Source organism: Desmodus rotundus, chromosome 8 (genome assembly GCF_022682495.2).
Source record: "Desmodus rotundus isolate HL8 chromosome 8, HLdesRot8A.1, whole genome shotgun sequence".
Taxonomy (NCBI): domain Eukaryota; kingdom Metazoa; phylum Chordata; class Mammalia; order Chiroptera; family Phyllostomidae; genus Desmodus; species Desmodus rotundus.
Genome location: NC_071394.1, coordinates 86127475 through 86154983, shown reverse-complemented (window position 1 = coordinate 86154983; position 27509 = coordinate 86127475). Strand labels below are relative to the sequence as shown.

General features: G+C 45.8%; 1 protein-coding gene across 4 annotated transcripts in view; it reads right to left on the bottom strand.

Annotated features, from left to right (window-relative positions):
- ARHGEF3 (Rho guanine nucleotide exchange factor 3) overlaps window positions 1–26569 on the bottom strand; it is a 309293-nt gene extending 282724 nt beyond the window's left edge. For 2 of the 4 annotated variants that reach the window (XM_045192228.2, XM_045192229.2), the window contains exon 1: window positions 2141–2212. In XM_045192228.2, coding sequence (XP_045048163.1) covers window positions 2141–2197 — 57 coding nt within the window. In that variant the 5' untranslated portion in view covers window positions 2198–2212. Of the gene's footprint in view, window positions 1–2140; window positions 2213–25556; window positions 25686–26178 lie in introns of those variants that run through there. The other 2 variants (XM_053929748.2, XM_024556529.4) reach the window with 2 other exon arrangements.
- Between the last annotated feature and the right edge of the window lie 940 nt (window positions 26570–27509).

The following is a 27509-nucleotide window of genomic DNA, read 5'->3' as shown; positions in this document are numbered from 1 at the left end:
TGAACATTGCAGTGCATGAAGGGTATCAAACTATATTACAAGGCCACTGTAATCAAAACAGTCTAGTACCGGCATAAGAACAAACACATAGATCGATGGAACAGAACAGAGAGCCCAGAAATAAACCCAAGCCTCCATGGTCAATGAATATCTGACAAAGTGGGCAGAAAAGATAGCCCCTTCAACAAATGGTGTTGGGAGATCTGGACAGCTACATGCAAAAAAATGAAACTCGACCACCAACTTACACCATACACAAAAATAAACTCAAGATGGATAAAAGACTTAAATATAAGTCATGGCACCATGAAAGTCCTAGAGGAGAACATAGGCAAGAAAATTTCAAATATTCCACGCAGCAGTATTTTCACCAATATGTCCCCTAGAGCAAGGGATATAAAGGAAAGAATAAACAAATAGTACTTCATCAAATTAAAAAGCTTCAGCATGGCCCTTCTCTCTTCTTACCCCTTATATACTAAGGCTTTCTCCCTCCACCTCCTTCTCTCCAGCTCAACTGCTATCAGCACTTACCACCCCCAGTAGTGCAACCAGTCAGCCAGGTCACTCCCAGGCTCAGACTTCTGCAAGGGCTTCCCACAGACTGAAGATACAAATCTTCCTCCCATATTTGCCTTGGGGCCTTCCCATAGAGTGTCCCCACTATCTCCTCTCCTTTTCTAGTTCCTCTCAGCTCAGAGGCCTTTAGTGACTGACAGGACTAGCAGAATTCAACTGGGTCCCCAGCTTTCCCCAGAAAGCAAGGCCACAGAGAAGGAGCAGCTCTGTCCTGCTGGGCCCCTCCCCCTCCATCCAGGACACACAGAAGGGGATGGTCACTGACTAACCACAGGACTCTGCAGCTGGTCTGAGGCCCGAGTATGGTAGCTGCAGAAAGGTGAGGGAGTCAGAGATTGGGAAAACAGGCCAGTGCCAGACTGGGAAGGGAAGGGCAGTGTGAAGACCACAGAAAGGAGCTAGGTCGTGAGCCTGTGGGCCATGGCAGTCTGAAGCAGCCACAGAGGCTGTCGGAAGCAGGGGAGTAACGTGACCACATTCACATTCACATGCTGTTGGTGGAATCATCACTTTCTCTCATCTCTCTAGAAGGCAGTCTGCCAGTAGCTACCAAGATTTAAGATCTTCACACCCAGTAACCCAGGAATGCCAAAACTATCAAGATGCCAAGACTAGCAGCATCCTTTTAGAATAGCCAAAAAGAGCACATGGCCTAACTGGCTAGCTGGAGAATCAACTATAACAGACAAGGCCACAATCCACCTTCCCAACCTTTGGAGCCGGATGTGTTTTAGAATTCAGAACGTTTGCATTTTAGAAACAGAATACAAATTATGTACAGTATGTTATGTAAAACGCAAGCAGGGTCAGGCCAGCATCCATAATCAAATACATAAATATTTATGCAGCTGAGTGTGTGTCTATTTCTGCCACATACTATAAATAGCCTCCTATTAAATCAGGTCAGGTTTAGTCATCAAATGAGTTTGCACCAAACTTTTTTAAAAACATGTAGTTTCTTAATTCTGTAACTGTAGACAAGGGAGCGAGGGCTGAGGTAGGGTGATGGAATAATAAAAATAACAAAGCCAGTGAACGTTCATGGAGCGCTGGCTCGTGCAGGTAAGTGCCAGTGCTTTCCACACGCTGCTTCCCTGGGCCCTCTGGGCACAGATGCACATCTAAAGGCTCTTCACCATTGCCAGCCACCACCGCTGACGTCTATGGAGTGCTGACTGCACACCAGGCACTTTTCCCAGTGCTTTGTGTTCATTACCTTCCTACACCTATAAAACAACACAAAGGGTGATTTGTTACTACTCTCATGTTGTCCAGACTCATCCTTAATTTATCCTCTATCATCCAGTGAAGAAACTGAAATACAGAGGGGCACAGCGACTTGCCCAAGGCCACCAGCCTCTCATTCCATGGTGCCTGACCACTAGTGACACCTGTTTCTGATACAACATCACATCTGAGGTCCCAGGCTTCTGGCCTACCCTCTTAACCCTTACACTTCCGTCATCGTCTCCTGGTAAAGTGGCTTAAAACATTTACAGAACATGACAGGCCACAAAGACACAAATAAATAAAATCCAACCATGCTGGCAATCAGACTCACAATGCAGGTGCTCCTGGGGTCCCATGCAGCCAGCCCGTAGGCCTGGGAAGGAAGCATGTCCTTCTCCCACCAGAAAGATGCCTGCAAGAGCACCCAAGCACAGAGCAAAATCCATCAGGAGTACAGACCACGTTCCTGGGCACCACGGTCCATTCAGCTAGGAGATCTGTCCCAGCAGACCATGGGGCTGCCCCAGGCCATCACATAACAGGCTTTAATTTGTTGTTAAGGATCAGCCTAGGGTGTGGGTGCTGAATGATATGCCTGGGCAGACAGAGGCAGGTTCTACCTCCTCCCTGGATCCCCTCCAACCTATCCAGTCACACCAACTATCACCACTTAATCCTCAGCTCCATGGAAAGCTAGCCAACAGGCAGGTTCTGTTTCCACCAGGTTGGGACATTACAGACAGTCCATGGAGAGCCAACTCTGCAAGCACCAGCTAGATGCACCTCTCCTTTAAACAGCACAGAATTAGGGAAGGCCATCCCCCTCCCCCCGCCACGTGCTGATCCTTTCTGCATCCTTTGGTGAATTCTGCCCAGGACAAATGATAGCTGTTGCTCACATGCTGCAGGACACTCTGGAGAGATGGGTGAGGATGACGAGGAACACACAGGAGCAATAGCTGCTGCCAGCACCTGGGGCTGGGAGGAGCACCATGCAGGAAAGACTCTGGCCTCTCACAGGCTGCATCCTCACTTCCTCTCCAGCCGGCCCTGCCCTCTGACATTGTTCTATCTTCCATCCTTCCTCCAAGGACTTTAGGAGAAGGTACCATCCCAATGTACGCATCAATAAAATAGTTTTCAATGTAATATACATGAAGTATACAAATCTTAAGTGTACAATTCAATAATGTTTTCAGATAGTTATATCCCCATATAATCACCAACCAAATAAAAATCGACAACATTTCCAGCCCCGTGGCAGTTTTCTTCATGCCTCTCCCAGTCAATGCCCTACCCAAAGACTCTTTCTCATTGCTGAGCATCTTCCATTGTACGGATGGACCATGATTTGCTTATCCATACGGCTGTTGATAGGCATTTAGGTTGTTTCTATTTTCTGGTGATTATGACCAAAGCTGCTAGGATCACTCCTGTACAAGTCCTCGGGTGCTCATATGCACTCATTTCTCTTGGCTCTGGCACAGGTCAGCATTTCTTTTATTTTGGTAGATGCTGCCAAAATGTTTTCCTAAAGTTGTCGTACCGATTCATGTCCCACGAGCAGTGTAGGAGAGTTCCAGTTGCTCCCCATCTTCACCAACACTTTCATTACCAGTCTTTTTCATTTTAGTCATTCTAGGTAGATATACAATGGTATCTCATTGTAATTAAAATTTGCATTTCTCTAATGACCTAATGACTATTGAAGTTAAGTACCTTTCCATACGCTAATTGCTCATCTGGATTACCAATTTACCCAGATGGCCGTTTGGTGATGTGTGCGCTCTTTTGTCTTTGTTAAATTGTGTTGTCTGCTTCTTACTGGCTTGCAGAAGTTCTTTGTACATTTTGGATATGAATTGGACACATGAATTTCAAATATCTTCTCCCAGACCGCAGCTTGTTTTTTCACTCTCTTAATGTTGTCTTTGATAAAGAGTTCCTATTTTTTAACATAGTCCAACTTATAAGCTTACTTCTTTATGGTAGTGCTATTTGTGTCCTGTTTAAGAAATCTGTGCCTAGCCTAATTTCATGCATTATTCTTCTCTAATATCCTGTAGAAGTGCCATTGATTTACCTTCTACATCTAGGTCCTCAACTCATGTTAACGTTGTGTATGTGTGTGTGTGTATGGTATGGGATAGAAGCGGCTGGGGTATAGTTTTAGGATAAGACTCTGTCAGATGTGACCACAAACCAGACACACCAAAATGGCCAATCTTTGTCACCCCCAGAGGAAGGTGCAGCTCCCCAGATACCCCAACCCTTTAGATCCTGCAGAAGCACCTGATTCCACATTGCCTCCTGCCGCCCAACAGAATTCAGACGTAGGTGTTCCTAGTGTTTGAGAGAATTTCTGGACACTAACCATATACAAAACACTCCTATCTCATATAAAGTTTACACAATTTCCCATAAGTCCATTTTGACAATTGTACATGAGTAAAACTCTTTTAAAAATGCCAAATTACTAAGTAGGAGTATACACAGGGACAATGTAAGTAAGATAGCACCGGGCAGTCAGATCTTCTGAGTGACCACCATCTGCACCTACAGGCTGGAGGTTAGGAGGCCGCCCAACATGACCAGACGCAGTGCCACTGTCACCATGCTTACAGCCTGGGAGGAGACAAATTAAAATCTGGGGGGAAGACTAAGTAAACAGGGAAAAGGACTCAGGAAAGGCCTCCCTTGAAACATTGGAGCCAAGAGCTACACATGGGAAGGAGCTGGCCCTGAGCAGAGAAGGGGAACATCATTCTGAAGAGGAAGAAAAGCATACTCAAAAGCTGAGAAAGGAAAGGGATTGGGATCTTGCTGGAACATTCAAGAAGGCATGACAGGACTGGGAAGGAATATAGGTAAAGGTAAAAAAAAAAAGTTTGGGTTTTCTTCTAAGCAGAAAGAATCACAAGCCATTGGAAGATTATGCTAGATCTCAGTTATTTTCTTGAGCCAATACCACAAAGCTCTCTATGAGGCTGAAGAGCAGTCAGTCAACTGGTCTACCTTGAAACGCTTCTATTATGCCAGGCAAAGAAACATAAAGACTCCTCTTGGCCTAGACCATGGAGACGTGCACACGCACACACACCTGGCCCCTTGGTAGTACCTCCAGCTGAGAACCCCTAGTTCCTTCTCCCGTCCTGGGTGGAATGGGGTCCACACTGCAGACTTTTGCATCTCTGCTTGCAAGTTCTGAGCACTTATCCCAGCTGTAATTTTACTGGCATCCATGCGACTATTTGATTAATGTCTGTTTCCTGAGTGAGTCTGTCTGCTGACTCCAGAAGTGCAGAGTCTGAGCCCCTCTTGGCCACCAAAGCCTTCCCAGCACCTAGCACATTGCCTGGCCCAAGGTAAGTGCTTGACATTATATGTTTCAACTTTTTTGAAAGTAAAAGTTCAAACACACACAAAAGTAGAAAAAATGTGCTCACCATATAACTTCAATGGTCAACTCATCTCTAATCTTATTTCTTCTATATCCCTCCCAATGAAGTAAACCCCAGCCAGCATACCACTCAATACATGATAGTTGAAAGAATGAATGGATGAATGAATGCCTCCTATTATAATGGACAAAAAGTAGGTGCTTAATTTTTGTTCTCCATGATTTTGCTGTTGATAGTAGACACATGGGGAACAGGTGTGGAGAGGCCACCTAAATGAGTCCGTTTTACCACCAAGTTAGAAACTCTGATAAAATTTCAGAAGATAAGATTTAAACCATTGGCTAAAATTAATTTCCTTGTCCCCATATTTAATGGGCTTTACCTTTTGGGCCTATCCTTAACATTGCTGCATTCCTCAAGAAGTGACTATACAGCAAGAAAACGTTACATATTTCCCTCAATCTCAACTAAAAAGCTTGAAAGAGCAAGTTTGTTTCCACAAAAACAAGACATGTGGCTTTTTACACACAGAAAAACGAAGGAAGCCTGGGAAACGAGTATTACAGCTTGGTCCCTCAAGGGGCGATCTACATTACACCTGTTTTACCTATTGTAACATTTATGATAACTTGTTACAAATGAGCCTGGTCTTTTTGAAATGTCATTACAGTTTTACAGACACTGGACAGAACTGTCACAACTGTGTGCCCCAGTGTCCTGCACAGCGGCACTCGGTGCTCAGTGGGTTCATTTATTGTCATACATTCTTCAAGATCGGAAATGCTACACTGCGATCATATTTAATGATGTCTTTTTTGTGTGAAATATATTATCTATTGTCTAACTTTTTTCATAAGCACAAGGAAAAGTTACTAAAATTCTCTTTAAACCTATGAACTAGAAATAAGTCACATTTTGGAGTCTATACCTCTCAGAGTGAGTGAGTGTGTGTGGCGGGGGGGAGGTCAGTATGTGAGTGTCTTGGTACAGTTACAAGTCCAAGCTCCTGAATCAGCAACATATTCAGCTTGCCCATTTGCCTGCCGCCTGTGTAGTCAAGTTGCTTCACCCCTATGAGCCCATTTCCTCTACTGTAAAGTGAAACTGATGAGACCAGCTGATAGGGTTAGAGTGAGGCTTAAAGGCCTATGTGCACAGCCTGAGCCCAGGCCAGTACAAAGCAAGCACTGGATCAATGTAGCTGCTATTTTTGTTTTTCAAAAAGGAGCTGCAGAAGAACTCTGGACAACTTCTAGGTTCTGGTGGGGAGCCTTCCCAATGGCCTGCACAGGAAGTAAGTACACCTGCCTCCACCCCACAGGGAGAAGCAGAATCAAGGAACTGAGGGGGTGGGAGGGTGCCTGGAGGAAGCTCACAGGAGCAGTGGCCTCTGAGTCACAGCCTAGCCCCTCCTTGCAACGTGCCTTTGTCCACTGGAGGTTGGGCTGTGACTCACATGGGCTCCAGACCTGGGCTGGGTCAATCTCTCCTGGGGACCTGACAGACCGGCCCACAGTCAGTAAGAACACTCCGCTGGCACACTATTTCCGTCATCTCTCACCCTCTGGCTGGGCGGCCTGCCCCTGCATACCGGATCGTCTGCAGTATCAGATCTTAGCAGGCCCCTCGGGCCCCCAGGGGTCATTTACCCTCTTCTCCCACCACCACTTCTTTTTTGGTCTGTGCCTGTTTATTCACTGTGTGGTCCATTTTGATTTAACTTCAACCTGTAAATAAAAGTCCAGGAAACTCAATGTGGTGTTTACACGCATTCACATTCTCTTAACTCCTCTTATGCTTTTTTTTAAAATTATGGTAAAATAAACATAACATGCAGTTTACCATTATAACTATTTTTTACCCTTTCTTTTTTAAAATATATTTTATTGATTATGCTATTACAGTGTTCCCATTGTCCCCCCTTTATTCCCCTCCACCCAGCACAATGCCTCCCACCCGAATTCCCCACCCCGCCTTAGTTCATGTCCATGGGTTGTACGTATAAGTTCTTTAGCTTCTCCATCTCCTATACTGTTCTTAACCTCCCCTGTCTATTTTGTACCTACCAATTATGCTACTTATTCCATGTACCTTTTCCCCCTTTCTTCCCCTCCCACTCCCCCACTGATAACCCTCCATGTGATATCCATTTCTGTGATTCTGTTCCTGTTCTAGTTGTTTGCTTAGTTTGTTTTTGTTTTTGTTTTTTAGGTTCGGTTGTTAATAGTTGTGAGTTTTTTGTCATTTTACTGTTCATATTCTGTTCATGATCTTCTTTTTCTTAATTAAGTGCCTTTAACATTTCATATAATAAGGGCTTGGTGATGAGGAACTCCTTTAACTTGACCTTATCTGAGAAGCACTTTATCTTCCCTTCCATTCTAAATGATACCTTTGCTGGATACAGTAATCTTGGATATAGGTCCTTGCCTTTCATGACTTTGAATACTTCTTGCCAGTCCCTTCTTGCCTGCGAGGTTTCTTTTGAGAAATCATCTGATAGTCTAATGGGAACTCCTTTGTAGATAGCTGTCTCCTTTTCTCTTGCTGCTTTTAAGATTCCCTCCTTCTCTTTAATCTTGGGTAATGTAATTATGATGTACCTTGGTGTGTGCTTCCTTGGGTCCAACTTCCTTGGGACTCTCTGAGCTTCCTGGACTTCCTGGAAGTCTATTTCCTTTGCCAAATTGGGGAAGTTCTCCTTCATTATTTGTTCAAATATGTTTTCCATTTCTTGCTCTTCCTCTTCTCCTTCTGGCACCCCTAGGATTCGGATATTGAAACATTTAAAGTTGTCCTGGAGGTTCCTCAGCCTCTCCTCATTTTTTTGAATTCTTGTTTCTTCATTCTGTTCTAGTTGACTGTTTATTTCTTCCTTCTGGTCCAAACCATTGATTTGAGTCCTGGTTTCCTTCCTGTCACTGTTGATTCCCTGTACATTTTTCTTCATTTCATTTTTCATAGCCTTCATATTTTCCTCTGTTTTGCAACCATACTCAACCAATTCTGTGAGCATCCTCATTACCAGTGTTTTGAACTGTGCATCTGATAGGTTGGCGATCTCTTCATTGCTTAGTTATATTTTCTTCTGGAGCTTTGATCTGTTCTTTCATTTGGGCCTTTTTTTTTTTTTTTTTGGTCTCAGCGCACCTGTTAAATAGTAAGGGGTGGAACCTTAGGTGTTCACCAGGATGGGGCAACCCACCTTGCTGCGTTGTAGCACTACATGTGGGGCAGGGGTCCGAGAGGGAACAATGGCTCTTGCTCAGCTCTCTGCTGGCTTTCAGTCACTCCCTCCACTACCCACAAGCAAATGGGCCCTGCTGGTGCTGCTTCCTGGGTGGGTGGGCTTGTGTATACTCTAGGACCCTGTGGGTCTCTCCAATGAACTCTCCTGTGAGACTGGGAGTTTCTCCCACCGCCTTAACCCTCACAGGTTTTTTCAGTCAGAGGTTTTGAGGCTTTATTTCCCCATGCTGAAACTCTGGGTTGTGCGGTCTGTATCACTCCCCAGTTGTTCCTTCCAGTTTAATCCACACACACATGTGTGACTGCCTGGTCCACAATCTGCCGCCTTGCTGCAAGTCCTCTCCACCTGCCCACCCATGTCCGCCCCTCCTACCCGTCTGGATGAGTGTTTCTTCTTTAACTCCTTGGTTGTCAGAGTTCCATACAATTTGATTTTCTGTCAGTTCTAGTTGTTTTTTGTATTTAAATTTGTTGTTGCCCTTCTTTTGGTTGTGCAAAGAGGCACAGTGTGTCTACCTACGCCTCCATCCTGGGCGGAAGCCCATTTCAACCATTTTTAAGTGTACAATTCAGTGGTATAAAGCACATTCGCAGTGTTGTACAGCAATCACCACTATCTACCTCCAAAACTTCCTCATCATCACAAACACCGCTTATTGTGGCCGTTGAACAGTGACTCCCCCTCCCGCCTCCCCCTGGCCCTGGAAACCTCTGTTCTTCAATACTTTCTGTGTCTACGAATTTGCTATTCTGGGTAGCTCATATAAGTGGAATTATACAATACTTGTCCTTTTGTATTCATTTAGCATAATGTCTTCAAGGTTCATCTACACTGTAGTATGTGTCAGACTTCCCCTCCTTTCCATGGCTGAGTAATATTCCCTTGTAAGTATTTATCACATTTCGTCTGCCATTCATCAGCCAATGACCTACTGCAAATAATGCTGCTATGAACATAGCTGGGCAAGAATCTGTTTGAGTCCCTGGTTTCAATTCTTTTGGGTTCTACCCTGGAGTGGGACTAATGGATCATACATTAGTTCTATGTTTGATTCCTCTTATACTTTTAAGAGTCTGGCATCATAACAGCAGCTGGTCCAGCTGATGCTCTCTGTGGGAGGGCTCTCGCACTCTGTCACATACCACTATAGGGAACCATTCCACGCGTGGGAAATGTGGCCCAGCCCTCACTCGGAAAAGCCAGTAGGGAGCGAGGTTCGGCGGGCAAAACCCACGCCCACAGACAGGTTCTCCAGTGGGGAATCAGGCCTGCATTGTATGTACATAGGCTGCTATGAGACTTGCTTTTGCTAAAACTCCCTCACCCTGGATTGAGGCAGCAAATGTTTACTGAGTATCTTTAACTTCCTAAAGTCTGTGCTAAACCACCCAAATATGGAGTATAACCAGTTCAACCACTTTCCCCCTTGAGCTGTAACATCCTTCTCTTTGAAGTAATTAGCAGTATTCTGTCCTTTGTTGTCTGTAAAAGGTAATTTCGTACAGTGAACCTGTGCATAGTAAATGAGGACCATCCCTGATGTAATGCGCCCAGAAAAGCAATAAAAGCCTGTCCAGGCAGGGGTCGGCTCTCTCTTGGGCTCTCTCTAGCCCTCTCGCCCTCTCTCACTTAGAGAGCGGCCATGCCGTCCCTTTTTCTCCACGGGATTTCCATAGTCCGTGTGCATTTGTCTACTGCAGCCACAACACAGGATCCTGCTGGCTGGGATCCGCGTCATACCACCCTAAGGACGTTTCGTGCATTAACTTCATTTCATCCTCAAAACAATTCCCTGAGGAGGAGTGTGATTATTTCATTCTCATTTTACAGACAAAGAAACTGAAGTTACCCTATCAGATGGCAGTGCCAGCATCTGAACCCAGACAGGTGATGCTTTTACATTGCTTCTCCAATTATGACAAAAATATATAAATGAGCTGCTCTGCCTACATGCATGTTCTGCCCTGAACAATGCCTTTCTCAGGACTTTAATACTTTCCTTGCTCTGGACTAAGGAAGTGACAAAAAGGGCGGGGGCTGGGGGGCGGGGGAGATGATCCACTGGGTTGGATTAGTCTAGACTCATTCCTCTCAGTGAGAGATCCATCTCCATCTAGATCAGTAAAAAGGGGGGTTTATTGGAAGGATATTGGGGCAGCTCAAATAGTCAAGCACCTGGATCCAAAGATGACGTGCCCAGCCCTCTTCTCATGCTACTGCCACTCACACCTGGAACCCCGTCCTTACTACTTGGGACCCAGTTGCCTCCAAGTATCTCTGCTGCATCTGAGCAAGCTAGAATGACCGTGGGGAGGCCCACAGCCCGGCCTGGCTAGGCCTACATGCAGCCCTAGACCAGTCACCACAAACTGGAGGGCGGGGAACCATGACAGGCCCCAGGCTGGGCCACTGCCCTGACCCAGGCTCGGGAGAATGGGGACTCCTTCCAGAGGAGAGGGAGGGAGGCTGGGTGCGTGCCCAATGCTGACACATGTGGAGCGATCTACACTAGCAACAAATTGGAAGCCGCCCAATAGTGCTGACCAAAAAAACAAGGGTAGATAAAGTTGCTACATCCACGTAGTGAAACATTGTGTAGCTGTTTAACAAGTAATAATCAGGAAGATTATGTAGCAGCTTTTAAAGAAAGAGGAATGCGTGGTGGGGGGGAAAACGGGACACACACACTTATATGTAACAACTTACAGGTAAGAAAAAACACAGGCAAGAATTATGTCATAATGGAGGAATCATAAAACACTTTTTATATCTATTTTCCACTGGTTCAGCAAATATTTACTGAGTGTCTGCTTGGTGCCAGGCAAGGTGCTGGGATATGACAGGGAACAAAATGTGAGAAAAACTCTGTTCTCATGGAATTTACATTGTTGTGGGGGAAGGCAGACAACGAACAGGTTGACTCAGGAGAATACAACCTATATTGGATAGTGATGGCAGTAAGGAGAAAAAATAAATCAAGTAAGGCAGAGAGGACTGTTCACAGTAGTGGTGACAGTTTAGATACGATCACCAAGGAAAGTGACATCTGAGTAAAGGCTGAAGAGAGTGAGGGACGAGGTTATGCCAACATGTAGAGAAGAGAATTCCTCTTCCAATCAAGGGGACAGCAAGTCAAATGCCCTGAGGCATCCAATTACAGGACTGCGTTGAGGCTGATGTGGCTGGAGTGGGGTCTGAGGGGAGGAGCAAGCGAAGGGGGGAGCTGGAGAGGAAACGTGCCAGATCGTGGGGGCTTCTATGCCAATGTAAGGACTTTAGTTTTTTCTGTGAGAGGCAAGCCCTTCGAGGGTTTTGAGCAGAGCAGTGGAGGGTAATCTGCCCAGCCCTCGAGAAGGATCCCTCTGGCTCCGAATTGAGAACAAGCTGGAAGGTGGTCAGGACAGAGGCTGCAGACCAGAAAAGACAGTGCCCAGGTCATTCAGGTAGGAGGGGAGAGTGGCTGCGACCAGGGTGGCAGCAGCAAGGGCAGGGAGCACTGGCCACCTACCAGGTAAATTTTGAAAGTATACATATGGAATTTTCTGATAAGTGTCGGATAAGACATATAACAGTCCAAGATGAGAGCCCAGGTCTGGGTCTGAGCATCAGAAGGATGGAGTTGCCACTAACTGAGATGTGGGAAGAGGACCAGGAGAGTGAGGTAGGGGCCCCAGAGGCCAGGTGAAGAAAGGGCTTCCAGGAAGAGAGAGGGACCAACCAGAACAAACTGCTAGTAGCCAGGCAGGATGGGGCCAGAGGATGGGCCATTGGAATGAACAATATGGCAGTCACCGAAGACCAGGACAAGAACTGTTTGTGAGGGGCCCCCAAGCCTGCTTGGAATGATGGGGTCAAACAAGAATGGGAGAACAGCTTTATTCATAGCAGCCAAAAGGAGGAAGCAACCAAGTGTTCCTCAAAAGATGAATGAACAAAATGTGATATACATACAATGGAATATTATTCAGCCTTAAAAAGGAGGAAATTTCTGACACGTGGGACAAGATGAACCTTGAAGACATTATGCTCAGTGAAATAAGCCAGCCACAAAAAAAGAAAAATAGTGCCTTATCTGTACTGATTCCACTTATATTTGGTATCTAGAGTCATTAAATTCATAAAGACAGAAAGTAGAAAGGTAGTTACCAGGGGCCGGGGAGAGTGAGAAACGGGGAATTATTGTTTAGTGGATATAGAGTTTCAGTTTTGCACAATGGAAAAGTTCTGAAGATGTTTTTTAAAATAAAAATTTTATTTATTTTTAGAGATAGGGGAAGGAAGGGAGAAAGAGAGGGAGAGAAGTATCGATCAGTTGCCTCTCACACACGCCCCAACTGGGGACCTAGCCTGCAACCCAGGCAGGTGTCCTGACAGATAACGGAACCAGTGACCTTTCGCTTTGTGGGATGATGCTCAACCAAGTGAGCCACGCCAGTCAGGGTAGTTCTGGGGATTGTTACAAAAAAAAAGGAGGGGGATATACTTAATATTACTGAAGAGGACAGTTAAAATGGTTATGATGGCAGACTTTATATTATGAGTGTTTTGTCACAATTTCTGTAAGTGAGAGAGAATGGGAGGCAAAGAATTGAAGCCAGCAAGTCCAGACAATTCTTTCAAGAAGTCTGAATCAAAACCGAGGAAACATGGGGCACAACTGGAGGGAGAAGTAAGGAGAAAAGAGGGTTTTGGTTGTGTTTTTTTCCTTAAGTTGGGAGAAATAACGGAATATTTGTCTGCTGATAGGACTGATCAGAAGACAGTGTTCTCGAATGTTTGAATTACTTTCAAAATAAAAGCTACATTTTGGGGTGATGAAAATGTTCTGGAATTAAACAGTTGTAATGGCTGCACAACCTTGTGAATATACTAAAAACTACTAAATTTTATACTTTAAAGGGTCGATTTTATGGTATGTGAATTATATCTCAACAAAAATAAGATAAAATGAAAACTATAATACCTTGTTCTCATACACAGCCTGAGTTCCCACCCAGACAACCCCAGATCTAACAGTTACTGTGGCCACTGACCCACAGGGCACCACAGCTGTGTGGCAGCTTGTGGCGCAGGTGTAGGCGGGGACACAAATGCTGCATTAGCACCCGGGGCCCCCTGAACAGACACTCACTGGCTGCAGGTAACGGCTCTGTTTACTTAGGGCCACGCACTCTCAGGTTTCTGGTCTAAAAGGGAAAGGTAAGAAAAAATCCATTCAATTCAAAGCAAGAAAATCTGTGCCCTCTCCATCTGCCAGCCCAGGTTGTCCCCCTGCAATCCCATAGGAACCAGAGACGGGCTTATTTTGCAGTCCATCATGGAAGAGGGAGTTCTTTCTGAAATGTTTTCCTATTTGTAACAATACCACATTCCTGCTTCCTGCTGCCTTTTCGCTTTCTTCTGAACAACTTCAAACACTATCTTCCTCGGGACCCTTAACTTTATGTGTCACCTTGGCTAGACGACAGCGCCCAGATATGTGGTCAAACATTATTCTAGGTATTTCTATGAAGGTGCAGGTATTTTTTAGATGAAATTAATATTTAAATCAGTAGACTTCGAGTAAAACAGATTGCTCTTCATAATGTGGGCAGGCCTCATCCAATCAGTTGAAGTCCTCACTAGAACAGAGACTGACCTCCCCTAAGCAAGCAGGAATTCTGCCAGCAGGCTGCCTTCACCCTGGAACCAGCCTGCTACTACCCTGCAAACTCTGAACCTCCCCCAACCTCCATAACCACATAGAGAAGTCACCAATTCCTTCAAATTCCTAGGAAGAGCAACTGCAGCAACTCGTCAGGATATCAAACAACACTCTACCCCTTAAGCCCTACAAGAGATAGGGATGTGAACTTTTAGCAGGACTCAGCCTTTCTGGGTCCAATCCCACCTCCACTACTCACTTGCAGTGTGACTCTGGGCAAGTCACGTCTCTGTGCCTCGCCCACACAAATGAGGATAATGAGACCCGCTCCATGAGGTGGTTGTGAGGATTAAATGAAATAGTAACATATAAAACACAGAGTAAGTTGTCTAGCACAGTGTTTTTCAAACAGCAGGTTTTGACCCATTAGTGAAGTAAATTTAGTGGGTCTCACAACCATCATTTTTTTTTTAAAAGCATAAATTCATTAATGTTGAGAAGAACTATCAGAGAACATACACTAAACATACATGGGGTAAGTAATGTTTTACCAAACTTTTGTTTACATCTATACACATGCACATTAAAGTCGAGATTTATTTCTTACAATGGGTCACAGTCAAAAACAAGTATGAAAAGCCAGACTCCACCATATAATAAATGCTCAATAAAATTTGGTAACATCATAACCTCACTCTAGAAGATAATATAACTTTATTAGTATAACAAAATAGAGCTGCTAACATTAGGATCAGCTCTGCCACTCATCTGCTGCAGTGCTTCCTTGAATCAACTTGCCAACTCTCTCTCTTCAAAGGATCCAGGCAGTCATTTAAGTAGTTTCTGACTCACAATGCTGGCCAAGGATTAGTGAGGCCCCGCCCAGCCCAGAACACAGAAATGTGAGTGACTTAAGAATAGCCCTTGAGTTTGCGAGACTGCACAGGGCTTTTGCAAAATTAAAGCCCTGCTGGAGAGAAACAGTCCCCTCGACCCCTGGGAGATGGGCCATAGACAGTGGTTACATGAGGTCAGCTGAGCTGCACCTTCTGAGACTAGAAACTCTGCAACATGCTTCCTCGTTTGGGGGTTAGGTTATATCATTATGTTTTTCCCCTAAATTTCCACGTGCACACACCCCTCACTAAAGAATGGAAAATAAAATCCCTACAAACCCCCTGTTCTAACAGCTGAGGTAAAGAGACTCTGCTAAACCAACGGTGCTTATATTTTGAAGATCTCAAGAGAAGTTCCATTGCATATAATTTTTCCCCTCCAGAAACAAACTAAAAACTCAGCCCAAATTAATGCTTTTTAATTTGCTTCTTTGAAACACCAGTAAGAAACAACTCTACCCGCTCCCACCAACATTAGCACTGTTCTGGTTAAAATGGAGCTCCTCTCCCCAGCTAAGAGCAGGCTGAGATGTGCGTCAATTTGCAGTTTCTAATGTATTGAATATTCCCCAGGTGGTTCCTTAAGTTTGGGAAACCTGATTCCTATTGATACAAATGTAGGCTCTTCACTTTTTATTTCTTCTTCCATGAGGATATAATCTTAGACTTGTGCCAAAGCATTACATCTGGAACACACAAGTGCACATGGAGGTGTAAAATAAGCTTTTAATATTTTAATATGTGATAGCATTCCTTTCTTATTTTTATTCCATTCAAACCATAATGTCAGTGAATTGGGGGCAGAGGCAAAAAATTGCTTTAGCAGCAGAACCTTTTCCTTAAATGAATATCTACCTCTTTGCCCAATAGGTAAGACTATCCAAAAGCCTCCCGAGGCGTGGAGGTGGGGAGCGCGGAGAGGGAGGACCTTTAGGAATCTCCACCTCGGCCTCAGAATAGAGAAGCCGCACGGCTATGTGCTCAGTCAGTGTCAGGCGCACTCCTATTTCACAAATTCAGGAGTTAAATGTTTTATCCAAGGTCTCCAGCCTTAAATTAAACAACGCACTATACCATGTCACTTTCTTCAGCAAGGAAAAGAGAGGCTGATGTCCCTGGATTTTGTCTACACAGTATAAAAGGTGGTCCTCGGAGTGTCTCCTCAGGAGACTCAATGACTATGGACGCTGATGCGCCGGGAAAAACGTACTTCAGGACCCAGACTTAATATTGTTGAGAGGGCAAAATCCCACAGACGTACATAGGCTCCACACAATCCCTATCAAAATCTCAGCTGCCTGTTTTGCAAAAATTGACCAGCTGATCCTAAAATTCATACAGGGACCAGAATAGCTAAAACAATCATGAAAAAAGACAAACTTGGAGGATTCGTGCTTCTTGCTTTCAAAGCTCACTACAAAGCTATAGTAATCAAGACAGTATAGACAGTGGTCCGGCGTAAGGAGAGGCATCTGGGTCCACGCGATAGAACGGAGAGTGCAGAAGTAAATGCCTACATTTATGGCCAACTGATTTTCCACAAGGGTGTCGAGACAATTCAGTGGGCAGTACAGTCTTTTCAACAAATGGTGCTGGCACAGTAGGGTATCCACATGCACAACAGTGAAGTTGGACCTCTACCTCACACCACACACACACAAAATTAACTCAAAAGGAAAAAGGCCTAAATCTAAGAGCTAAAACTATAAAACTCTTGGAAGAAAACTTAGGTATAAATCTTCTTTTCCTTAGATTATGCAAAGGTTTCTTAGGTAGGATACCAAAATCACAAACAACATAAGAAAAATAGATAGATTGGACAGCATCAAATTAAAACCATGGGCTTCAAAGGACGCCATCAAGAAGGTGCAAAGAGCACTGACAGGTGTGGCTCAGTTGGTTGGGCACTAGCCCGCAAAGCAAAAGGTTGCCGGTTCGATTCCCAGTCAGCGCACATGCTGGGTTGTGGGTCCATCCCCAAGGCGAGGTGTGTTTGAGAAGCAACTGATCAGTGCTTCTTTCTCACATCTCTCACATCAATGTTTCCCTTCCTCTCTTTCTCCCTCCCTGCCCCTTCTCTAAAACTACATGAATAAAATATTTTTTAAAAAAGAAAGTGAAAAGACAACCCACAAAGTGTGAGAAAATATTTTAACATCATGTATCTAATAAGGGACTGAATCTAGAACATATAAATAACCCTTATAATTCAATAATAAAAAGAGACATAATTAATTTTTTTAAATAGGCAAAGGGTCTGAATAGATGTTTCTCCAAAAAAGATATACAAATAGCCAATAAGCCCACACAAAGATATTCAGCCAACACAACACTGAAGAACGAAGTGGGAGGACTGACACCGCCTGACGTCAGCAATTACTGTAGAGCAACGGTAATCAAGGCAGTGTGGTGTTTGCCAAACAGACTTACAGAGCAATGGAACAGAATGAAGAGCCCAGAGATAGAGCCCCCCATTAATAGAGTCAATGGATCTTCGACAAAGGAACAAAGGCAATACAATGAAGCAAAGACAATCTTCAATAAATGGTGCTGGAACAAATGGACTTCCAAATGCAAAAAGTGAATCTAAACACAAACTTCACGCCCTTTACAAAAATTAACTCAAAACAGATCATAAACCTAATTATAACATGCAGAAGTATAAAACTCCTAGAAGAAAACCCAGGCCACCTTGGGTGTGGTGATGCCTTTTTAGATACACCAAAAACAGGATTCATGAAAGAAATAATTGAACTGGACTTCATTAAAATTGAAAACTGCTCGGCAATAGACAGTACAAGACAAGTCATAGGCTGGGAGAAAACATTTGCAAGAGACACATGTGATAAAGGACAGTTATCTAAAATATACAAAAAACTCTTCAAACTCAATAAGAATTGAAAAAAAAAAAAAACCCACCAAAGACCTTACCAGACACCTTACCAAAGAATATATACAGGTGGCAAATAAGCATGTGAAAAGATGTCTCACACCACGTCGTCAGAGAAATGCAAATTAAAAACTACAACGAGACAGCACTGCACACTTATTAGAATGGTCAAAATCCAGAACCCTGACAACACCAAGTGCCAGAGAGGGTGTGGCAACAGGAACTCCCGCCCATTGCTGGTGGGAACGCAAAATGGAACAGCCACTTTGGAAGACAGTTTGGTGGTTTCTTACTAAACATACTCTGAAACAACAGGATCCAGGATTCGGTCTCCTTGATATTTACCCAAAGGAGTAGAAAACGTATGTCCACACGCACATACACCCAACTGCACGTAGATGTTTATAGCGGCTTTATTAATAAATGCCAAGACTTAGAAGCAGCCAGGATGTCCTCTAGTAAGCGAAGGGACAAATCAACTGTGGCGCACATAGGCAATAAAATACGATTCAGTTCTAAAAAGCGCTGTGCTGTCAAGTCATGAAAAGACACAAAGGAACCTCAAGTGCATATTGCTAATTTTAAGAAGCCAATCTGAGAAGACTACATACTGTATGATTCCAAGTGTATGATATTCTAAAAAAGACAAAACTCTGGAGACAAAAAGATCACTAGTCACGGTGGGGATGGGGGTGGGGCACAGAGAATTTTTAGGGCAGTGAAAATACTCTGTATGACATTATAATGATGGATATATGTTATTATACATTTGTTCAAACCAATTGAAAGTACACGAAAAGTGAACCCTTAGGTAAACTATTGACTTTGCATAATTGTGTATTAATTTATGTTTATCCTTGGTAACAAATGCACCATTCTGGTGAATGATGTTGATAATGGTGAAGGCTATTCATGTGTAGGAGCAGAGGGTATAAAGAAAATCTCTGTATCTTTCTCTCAATTTTATTATAAACTCCAACACTGCTCAAAAAACAAAGTTAAAAAAAAAGATATTCTACCACATGGTCTCACCTTTAACTGGAACATAATCAACAGAAGAAAAAAGCAAACAAAATATAACCAGAGACATTGAAGTTAAGAACAATCTATCAATAGCCAGAGGGGAGTGGAGAGGGGACAGTGGGGAGAGGGGATTACAGGAGCTACTATGGGGGACACATGGACAAAATCAAGGGGGAGGGTAGAGGTGGGGGAGGGAGGTGGGTTCGGCTGGGGTGGGGTGGAGGGATGGGGAGAAAAGGCATACAACTGTAATTGAATAACAATAACAATTTTTTTAAAAAAATATTCAACACAACTAGCCATCAGAGAAAAAACCACAATGAGCCCTGGCTGGATGGCTTAGTTGGTTGGAGCATTGTTCCATACACCAAAAATGTTGTGGGTTCGATCCCCAGTCAGGGCACATGCCTGTGTTGCAAGTTCAATCCCCAATCGGGGTGCATATGAAAGGCAACCAATCGATGTTTCTCACTCACATTAATATCTCTCTCTCTTTCTCTCTCTCTCTCTCTCTCTCCTATCTCTAGAATCAACAAACATATCCTCAGGTGAAAATTAAAAAAAAAAAACAACAACACACAATGCAATACCACTTCACATGCACTAGGATGGCTATAACCAAAAAGATGGACAATAACAAGTGTTGGTGAGGATGCGGAGTAACAGGAATCCTCATACATTACTGGTGAGATTGCAAAATGGTGTAGTCACTTTGGAAAATGTTAGGCAGTTCCTCAGAATGTTAAACATTGTTATCATATGACCTGCAATACCACTGTACTATATATCCAAGAGAACTGAATGTGTATTTCCACACAAACTTGTAGACTCTTCTCAGGGGGGAAGAGAGCCAGGACAGGTAAAAAGAGGAGAAATGATTAGGGACAGAGAAAGTGTTCTTGGACATATGACTAAATGGGAAAAGTTAGTTGGAGAGCCAACCCTATAAAATGAGCCCACTATGTTAGTTTTTAAAGATAGTCACAGGTACACACACCTAAATATAACATCATAGGAGAGACATACAGCCACCTGATCATAAATGTTCTGTCCGGAAGCATGCCTGAAATGGGGAAGGTGGAATTTCATGATTTCTTCTACAACTTCTGATTTTTGTACTTGTGTACACTAAGAATATAATTAGGGTTTCTTGTGAAGGAAAAAAAAGCATTTTTCCAGCTAAAATGGAAGTATAGAAGGAAGAGATCGCTGGAGTTGGGTAGTGAAGGAAGTCTCAAAGTGAACAAAAGCAGAAGAGGATTTCAAGTAGTGGGATGAGCAGGAGCAAAGATGTGAAGGTGGAAGCCTCTGGGGCATCTGGGGGACCATCAGGCTCAGCTCTGTTGCAGGGTCCAGCGGGTGACTTGGGGATGGGTGTGGTGAAGAGAAATCATCAGAACAGTGAGTTGAAGCAGCCAGGTTGCAAGTGTATACCTTTCAGGGACCAAGGGCTACGGGTACATTTAGGGACCACTGTAGGCTGGGGGCCAGGGAGACTGGTGTGAGAACATCATGCGAGAGGATGGTGGAGCACTTTGCTTGGGCAGGAAGTCTTGGTGACATTTCATACCTGGTCTCTGTCTCCCACTAAGCTGACCCCCAACTCCATTATCCAAATTTGGCTCCTAATAAGACTGTCTCTGAAAGGGATAATGTCTGCCCTTGATAAAATCTCCAAATCTGAATGATGAACTTCCATTGTGTGAGCCCACCTTTCCAATTAGGAGCACAAAGCAGTGATGGAGCGACCTGGGTCAGCTTAGTGACCAGAGGATGCCAGCCCTTCCTGCATGCTGACTGTGGTAGGGATAAACACTTCACAAATAACTTCTCCTTTAATCCTCACAGCAAACCTATGAGGTGTAGCTAAGTACTGTCTCCATTTACGGATGAGGAAACTGAGGTTTGGAGAGGTTTGGCATCTTGTCCAAGGTCACTTCATTAGTAATAGTGGAGCTGAGATTGGACCACAGGACCCTAACTGTGTTCCAGTTTCTACAACCTCCAGACACTTCAATTTGCCTCAAAGGCAGCTAGTGCACTCCTCCGGCTTCCAGGAAAACATTACTGAGCTCAGAATTGGAGAATAATTCAGGGCTTGGGACTCTATGAGCAGCAACAACAAATCCAGACCCATAAAGTATCATATTCTGGCTGCAAGTGGAGGTGGGGTTTGGGGACAAGGAACCAAGTTGGAATGTTAAATAACTATCTTCGTCTTTAACTAGCCAAGCCAGGCAAGACACCAAAATGCCTCCTGTGTTCTTCTCCAACTCTGGCCAACATCCCAGCCTCTCTTTCTGGAGCATTCTGGTTTTCACTTGGGCTCCATGTCCAGCTCTGCCCTGACTTGTGTGGCCTCCTTGAAAAAGCCAGGAGACATGTGGGAAAGGAAGGCAATGACTTCCTCCAACCTTGTTGTGTAGTGGCCACCAGTGAGCCTAAAGCACCCACCTAACATCCCAAACCCTCACTGTGCCAGGGACTGAGCAGTTGGCTGGAAGCAACTCTGTCCTGCCAGAGTTGACTCCAGGGGGATGTGCAGCAAAGCAAGGCCTGTCAGAGATACGTAAAAACACCCACCTCCCTGGACATCACTGAATAAATCTTCTGCAAAGATCCTGCAGCTCTCCTGATACAACTGAGCATAACCCAGGGAGCCCAGCTGGCAGTTATTCATCACTCCACATCCCAATTTCCTGGCCTAGAAGATGAGGATACTAAGAGGGATTGTGCCACAGGATAGTCAGAGAATATCTGAGGACTTCAGTACACAGGAGTCCAGAGCACAAGGCACAACCATTCAGATCAGCTGGCTGCTACATCAATTCCCTTTCCACACCATAATCCAACTCACACACACACACCCCCTACCTCTGTCTGGACCTTACATCTACTGTTCTCTCTTCCTTCCATCCCACCCTTGGTATCTTCCTCAATGTCACTTTTTCCAAGTAGCCTTCATGCCACACCTTCTCCCAAATATCACAGATGAAGAAACCAAGACTCAGAAGGTTAGGTTACTGCTTAAAGGTTATACAACCAAGATCTCATGTCTTAAGCCTCAGGAATCTTATGCTGTGTTAAATAACATCAATTGATCAATTAATCAACCAATCAATGGATAGAATGGAAAGCATGCATCTCCTGGTCCACAATCCCACACATTTTGACCTCTTCATTTTTTTATCAAAGCCTTGCTAAGTAACTCTAGGTGGTTCCTTCTAGGTGATTAACTGGAAGTAACCAAATGACACCAAAAGTCCATGTCCCAGGGCATGTGCGGTGAGGCAAGTGTTACTATGTGACTATGTATAGAATTATAATTCCAGCAGTGCCCCCCAAGCTCATGCTCATAGCCCAAGAAGCAGTTTTAGGAAACATCATCACTTCAGGTCTCACTCTCTGGAAAAGAAGGCACAAGCCTTCTGGTCAACCAGACAACACATAATGCTGAGATCTTACTCCAGCCACCTGCCAGGATTTGGGGAGGAGATGGGGGTGGGGTTATGCCCACACTGCCTTATTTCCCTCTCCCTTTCCCATGTCCAGAGCTCCAGAACTGACTGGCCACACCAGGGATTCAACCACAACCTTGGGTTCCATAAGCATGGAATGGTCTTCCCCCAGATAGCCACATAACTGCTCCCTCAGATTTCTACTCAAAAGTTGCTTCCTCAGAGAGCCCCTCCCTGACCTAACCAACTTTGTCTCCATCCCAGCCACTCTGGATCCCCTTACCCAGCTTCACCTTCTTCCTTACACTGATCACAGCCCCTGACGTCATATTATAAATCTAGTTGTCTAGCGTCCATCTCTGCCACTGGGGCATAAACTCCACAAGGGAGGAACGCAGTTGGTTTTCTCGACTGTTGTGTGGCCCAGTGCCAGAGCCCTCCGTCCATAAATGAGTCTTGAATAAATGAGGCAAACAAGCTGAGCTAAGTGGCTAAAGCACACACGTAGATATGACTTCAATTAACTACAGTATGCCTCAGTCTTGTTTTTTTTAAGATTAAAAAAGTGTACCCATTTTCATATCTAAATGAACAATTTTCACTCAAGTAAGAAGAAAGAAAAGCTTATCTCCAAACCGCTCCATAGCAGACCCCATTCCACCCACCACACTGGGGACCTCCCATGCAGAAAGTCAAGCTGACATGATAAATCAGAATCACATAAAACAGTTCACTTTCACTTGAGTTTCAATCTGTACATGCAAGGTGGTATGGAGCAGACAATTTCTTGTACAAAACATTTAGATAATGGGTCCAAGGATCAATTTTCTGAAATATAGCTAGGGCTACCATTAATAGATTAAGGAATGATTCAGAAAACCCAGAACAAGAGTGAAAGAAACAGAGGCCACCCTCTGTTCCCCCACCCCCACTTCCACTCACCCCCACTGCCAATGTACAGGGTCCTGAGCAATACAGACTTGGCCTTGAAGGTCCCTAAACTACAGCAGTTTCCTCTCGATGCCTCTTTGTCTCAGGCCCCCTCTGATGGCATAAACTCAGTAGCATACTGAGGGCTCAAGAACCTTAGTGATAGCACAGAAGTAGAAGCAGCTCACTGGGATGGACAGTGATGCATGAAGGGTGATCAGGATGCAGAGTAAACCAGGACCGGAGTTGTAGTGTGCAGAAGCCGTGAGGCCACATCTTGTCCTTATTAGAGGAAGTACACAGACTCTATCTGGTTCTCTGCATCCCACATCTTTCCCCCAATGGAATAGGCTGCCTCAGCAGGCAATGAGTTCCCTGTCACTGGAGAATTCAAGCTCTAGTTAGCAATAACTGGGAAGAGAAGTTGCAAAGGTGGTTTAAAGTGCAGGTTGAACTGAAAGTTAAAGGTCACTTTTAACCCAGAGCTCCGGACTAATGGCCAGTTCCTTTGTGTTTTACTACTCTTAAAAGCTACGCAGCCTCACCTCATGTCACTCAGTGATGCTCATTCATTCTGTCATTCAAAGGACACTTATTGAGCACCTACTGTGTGCCCGGGGCTAGAGTTCAGCAGTAAATTGGGCAACTGCTCTGCCCTCTTGGATTCTACATTCTAATTGGTGGAAGAAGACAATAAACCCATAAATAGATATATGAGTAAGACCATTTCAGGTAAGCTCCATGAAAAAAATGCAACGGGAGAAAGTGACAGAAACTAATACGGAAGTGGCTGCTTCGGACAGAGCAAGAAAGTGTCAGACATGAGAAGAAGTAGTGGAAGGCTACGCTCCGATGAGGGAGGAGCACGGGCTAAGACCCTGAGAAGTCTCCTGACAGCTTGAGCTCAAATTTTCATGAACTGCATCCCGTCCTGAAGGCCCTACCACAGGCCAAAGCTGCCTCCTCACGCAGCCTGCTTTCTCCTTTCCCCAACTGACTTCTTTATCAGATTTTCTCAAGTCATGGTAGATCTGAATTTTCCACATGATAAATGTGGAAAGGTATGCCCTGAGTGAGGGCATAAAGGAACACATGTGCCTTCCATTGTCCAGGAGACAGAAGTAATACTGACATCTTGACTCGCTAAAAATGTCCTATCGAAGGGGTGAGAAACCCCTATCTCCTGACCAGTAGCTCCACTTTAGTGAGGTACAGGCCTTTTGCAGAACATGACAAAAAGGGCCCCATCTACACAAACATACACCCAGGCTCCAAGCATCTCACGTACATTTCAGGAGCTTCCTGGAGCCCCAGGCTCAAACTGCTGTCTGTGGTCACCACTGCCTGAAGAAACTAACCTGGGGCAGCCCAGGGAGGCTGATGAAGGGGACAATCTGCTGGAGGTGAATGACTGTAGGGGAGGGGACAAGATCAGGCCCTTGGGCACTTAAAAAAATAGACTCCCACCCTCACAGACACTAGACTGCCAGGGGGCCTGAAGCATTTCAAGTGAAACCTTATCCACTCCACCATAGACAGGCAAACATCTAGTTATACCCCAGAGCTTCCAGAGGAGGCACAAGACCCCATTTCCCAAGAGTGTCCTTGATAGAGGTCATCTCTAGTCTCACACTGAGATACATTTTGCACAAGGCCGGTCAACCATGTGCAGTGCTACTGCAAAGCCCCAGTGTTTCAGGGCTAAAGGGGACACCGCGGTTCCTGTCTGAATAAGGCAGGTCCTCAGTAGGAGAAGGAGCAAAAGCCTGGTCACTCACTTCACTGGGGAACTAGGGATGAGAATGCCCTGTTTGACGGGTGTCCGCCATAATAATGAGAGCAGCTAGCGCATGTAGAATTTACCTAGTACCAAGCACAATTTTAAGAACTTTAATCTCATACAACTCCTTAAGGTTTGTATTACTATCATCCCCATTTTACAGATGAGAGAACTGAAGCATAGATAGGTGAAGTAACTTGCCCAAGACTACCCACCTAAAACAGACATAGCAAAGCTCTTCTCTTCCACACCCCAGGGAACAAAGCGGTTATAGCTGGGTAGTGTGTAAAAAGCTTTAAAATAAGTGTCTACCGGTGCATCCGTTCAGGCCACTAAGTGAAGCAAGAGTACTCTAGGAACAAGCCGCTCTGTTTCAGCAACGTCCAAGCCCGTGATGAGGCTGCTGATAATGCAAGGGCACTTCTTCCTCATGTCAAAGCCCAAGGGAACCCATGTCCACTCAGAAAATGCTCACCGGTCTCTGGCTACGAGGCACGGAGGTTCATCTTAACCCCTTGACGTCCACCTCCCTCGCCTCAGTCTCACGATCCTCTGGCCCCGCAGTTTAAAAGATGCAGCCCAGGCACAAGGGTGGGCCCGGAATCGCAGGGGCCACCCCGCGCGCTCAAAGCCGGGTCCTTGGCGGCGAAGTGGCTAGCGGCCCTGCGAGCCACGACCTGCAGCGCCCTACACGACTCTGAGGTGCGGGCGCCCCACCAGGGCTGGAAAAGACGTGGGAAAAGGGGCTGCGTCCCAAGACAGGTGACGCCTCCCTCCCCGGAAGTGGCTCCGGGAACTTTTGTCCCAGAGCTACCCGAGGACTGACCTCAGGGTCTCCAGAGGGTGCAGTGCCCGTCGTTGGGGCTGGCGGTGGCTAAGCCCACCTGTGCCGCCAACAGGGCACTTCCCAGCGCTCCAGGTCCCCCAGCCCAGGGAGCCAGTAGAACCTGCTGCGAACACTGAACACCAAGACCCTGCGTGAGCAAGAGGTGGAGGTGGGGATCCAGGTCCGGGACTGGGAGTTAAAGCAGAGGAGGGGCCAGCAGGAGACAGTGTCCCCGGAGGGGCGGGGTTCCTGGCCAGCTACGCACACTCACCTCAGCGCCAGGGCAGGTTCGGCCCTGCCGGGCTGGAGAGCGCCCCACAGCCACAGCACTGGCGGCAGCAGCTGAAGGGAAGGCACCCCGGAGCGGGGCGGGGCCGGGGGCTGGGAGGCCCAGCCAGCCACGTGGGCAGGAGGCGGGCCCGGGACCCCCGCGGGGCGGAACCCGGAGTTGGGAACCCCAGCGCAATCCCGCCTGCCACCGCTGGGCACTCCCGCCTACCGGCCTCCCGACGTCCTGCCGGCTCCCTGGGAAGGCTAGGAAGGGAGGAGGAGAGGTGACCTGGCCCCCGGGGTATCCCCTGCCACCTAATCCAGACTCCAGAGGAGAGAATTTACCCAGTAAGGAAGGGGTTCGGGGAAGGGGTGCATTGCCCTCCCCTGGGTCCCGGTCCCCGGGGCTAGGAGGCGCTGCGCAAACCCCGGGTCAGTTGGCGGGACAGGTATCCGAGAAGGAGGGGACTGTGGTGACGCCCGCCCCAGAGGTGGGGGGCGGGGGAGGCCTATGCACGAGGCCCCACCCCCGCTGAAGGCTGACCTTCAGCGTGTAAGGTCTTGCCCCAATCACATTTTCCTCGATTGTAGGGGTGAGAATGCGGCCAAGCCACCAGCTGCGGGAATCCCCGCGCGCAGCAGGCTCTCAGTCATCGCACGCCATCAGCCGACGGATGCTGAGCCTGAAAAAAACGGCAGCCAGCAGTAGCCTGGGTGGCCGTGGGGAAATAAACATGGGACTCTAAATAAAACTTTGTTTGCAGTTATTCATTCATTCACACAACAGATAAACACTTCCTGTCCGCAGGACTTCATAAACTCAGGAATAAAGAATGCTGTATACCACAGGCTCCATGACAAAAATCCAAAATTCATTAGTTGTTTTCTTGTGCCAGGTATGTATTTTTGGTGCTTCCTCTACCTGAATATTTGTAACAGCCTTGTCGATGTAGGGGTTTTGTGGGCCCCAAACCCCTTAGATGAAGAAACTGAAGCAGAGCCAGCACCAGCTCAAGGGCCAAGGCTCTTGCCAGGCTAACCCTCCTCCAATTGGTGGCAGGACCAGGGCCCTAAGTGGACCTCCTTACTCCCTCCAGGGGGTGAGCTGCTGAGAGCTCCCTGAGACGCACCTGTCCTGACAGCAGCTGAAATATCTCTCTCCCAGTTCAGGCCCCATGACAAGCATGAGGTGTTCGGGACTTGCTCTGGCACCGCTGAGACTTTCTTCATTGTTGTAACCCCAGTCTCTCCTTCCGCCACTCAGCCTCAAAGTGTTCGGTGGCTCCTCCGGGCCCACACCCTGCCTTTTGGGCCAAAAACTGAGCATCTTGA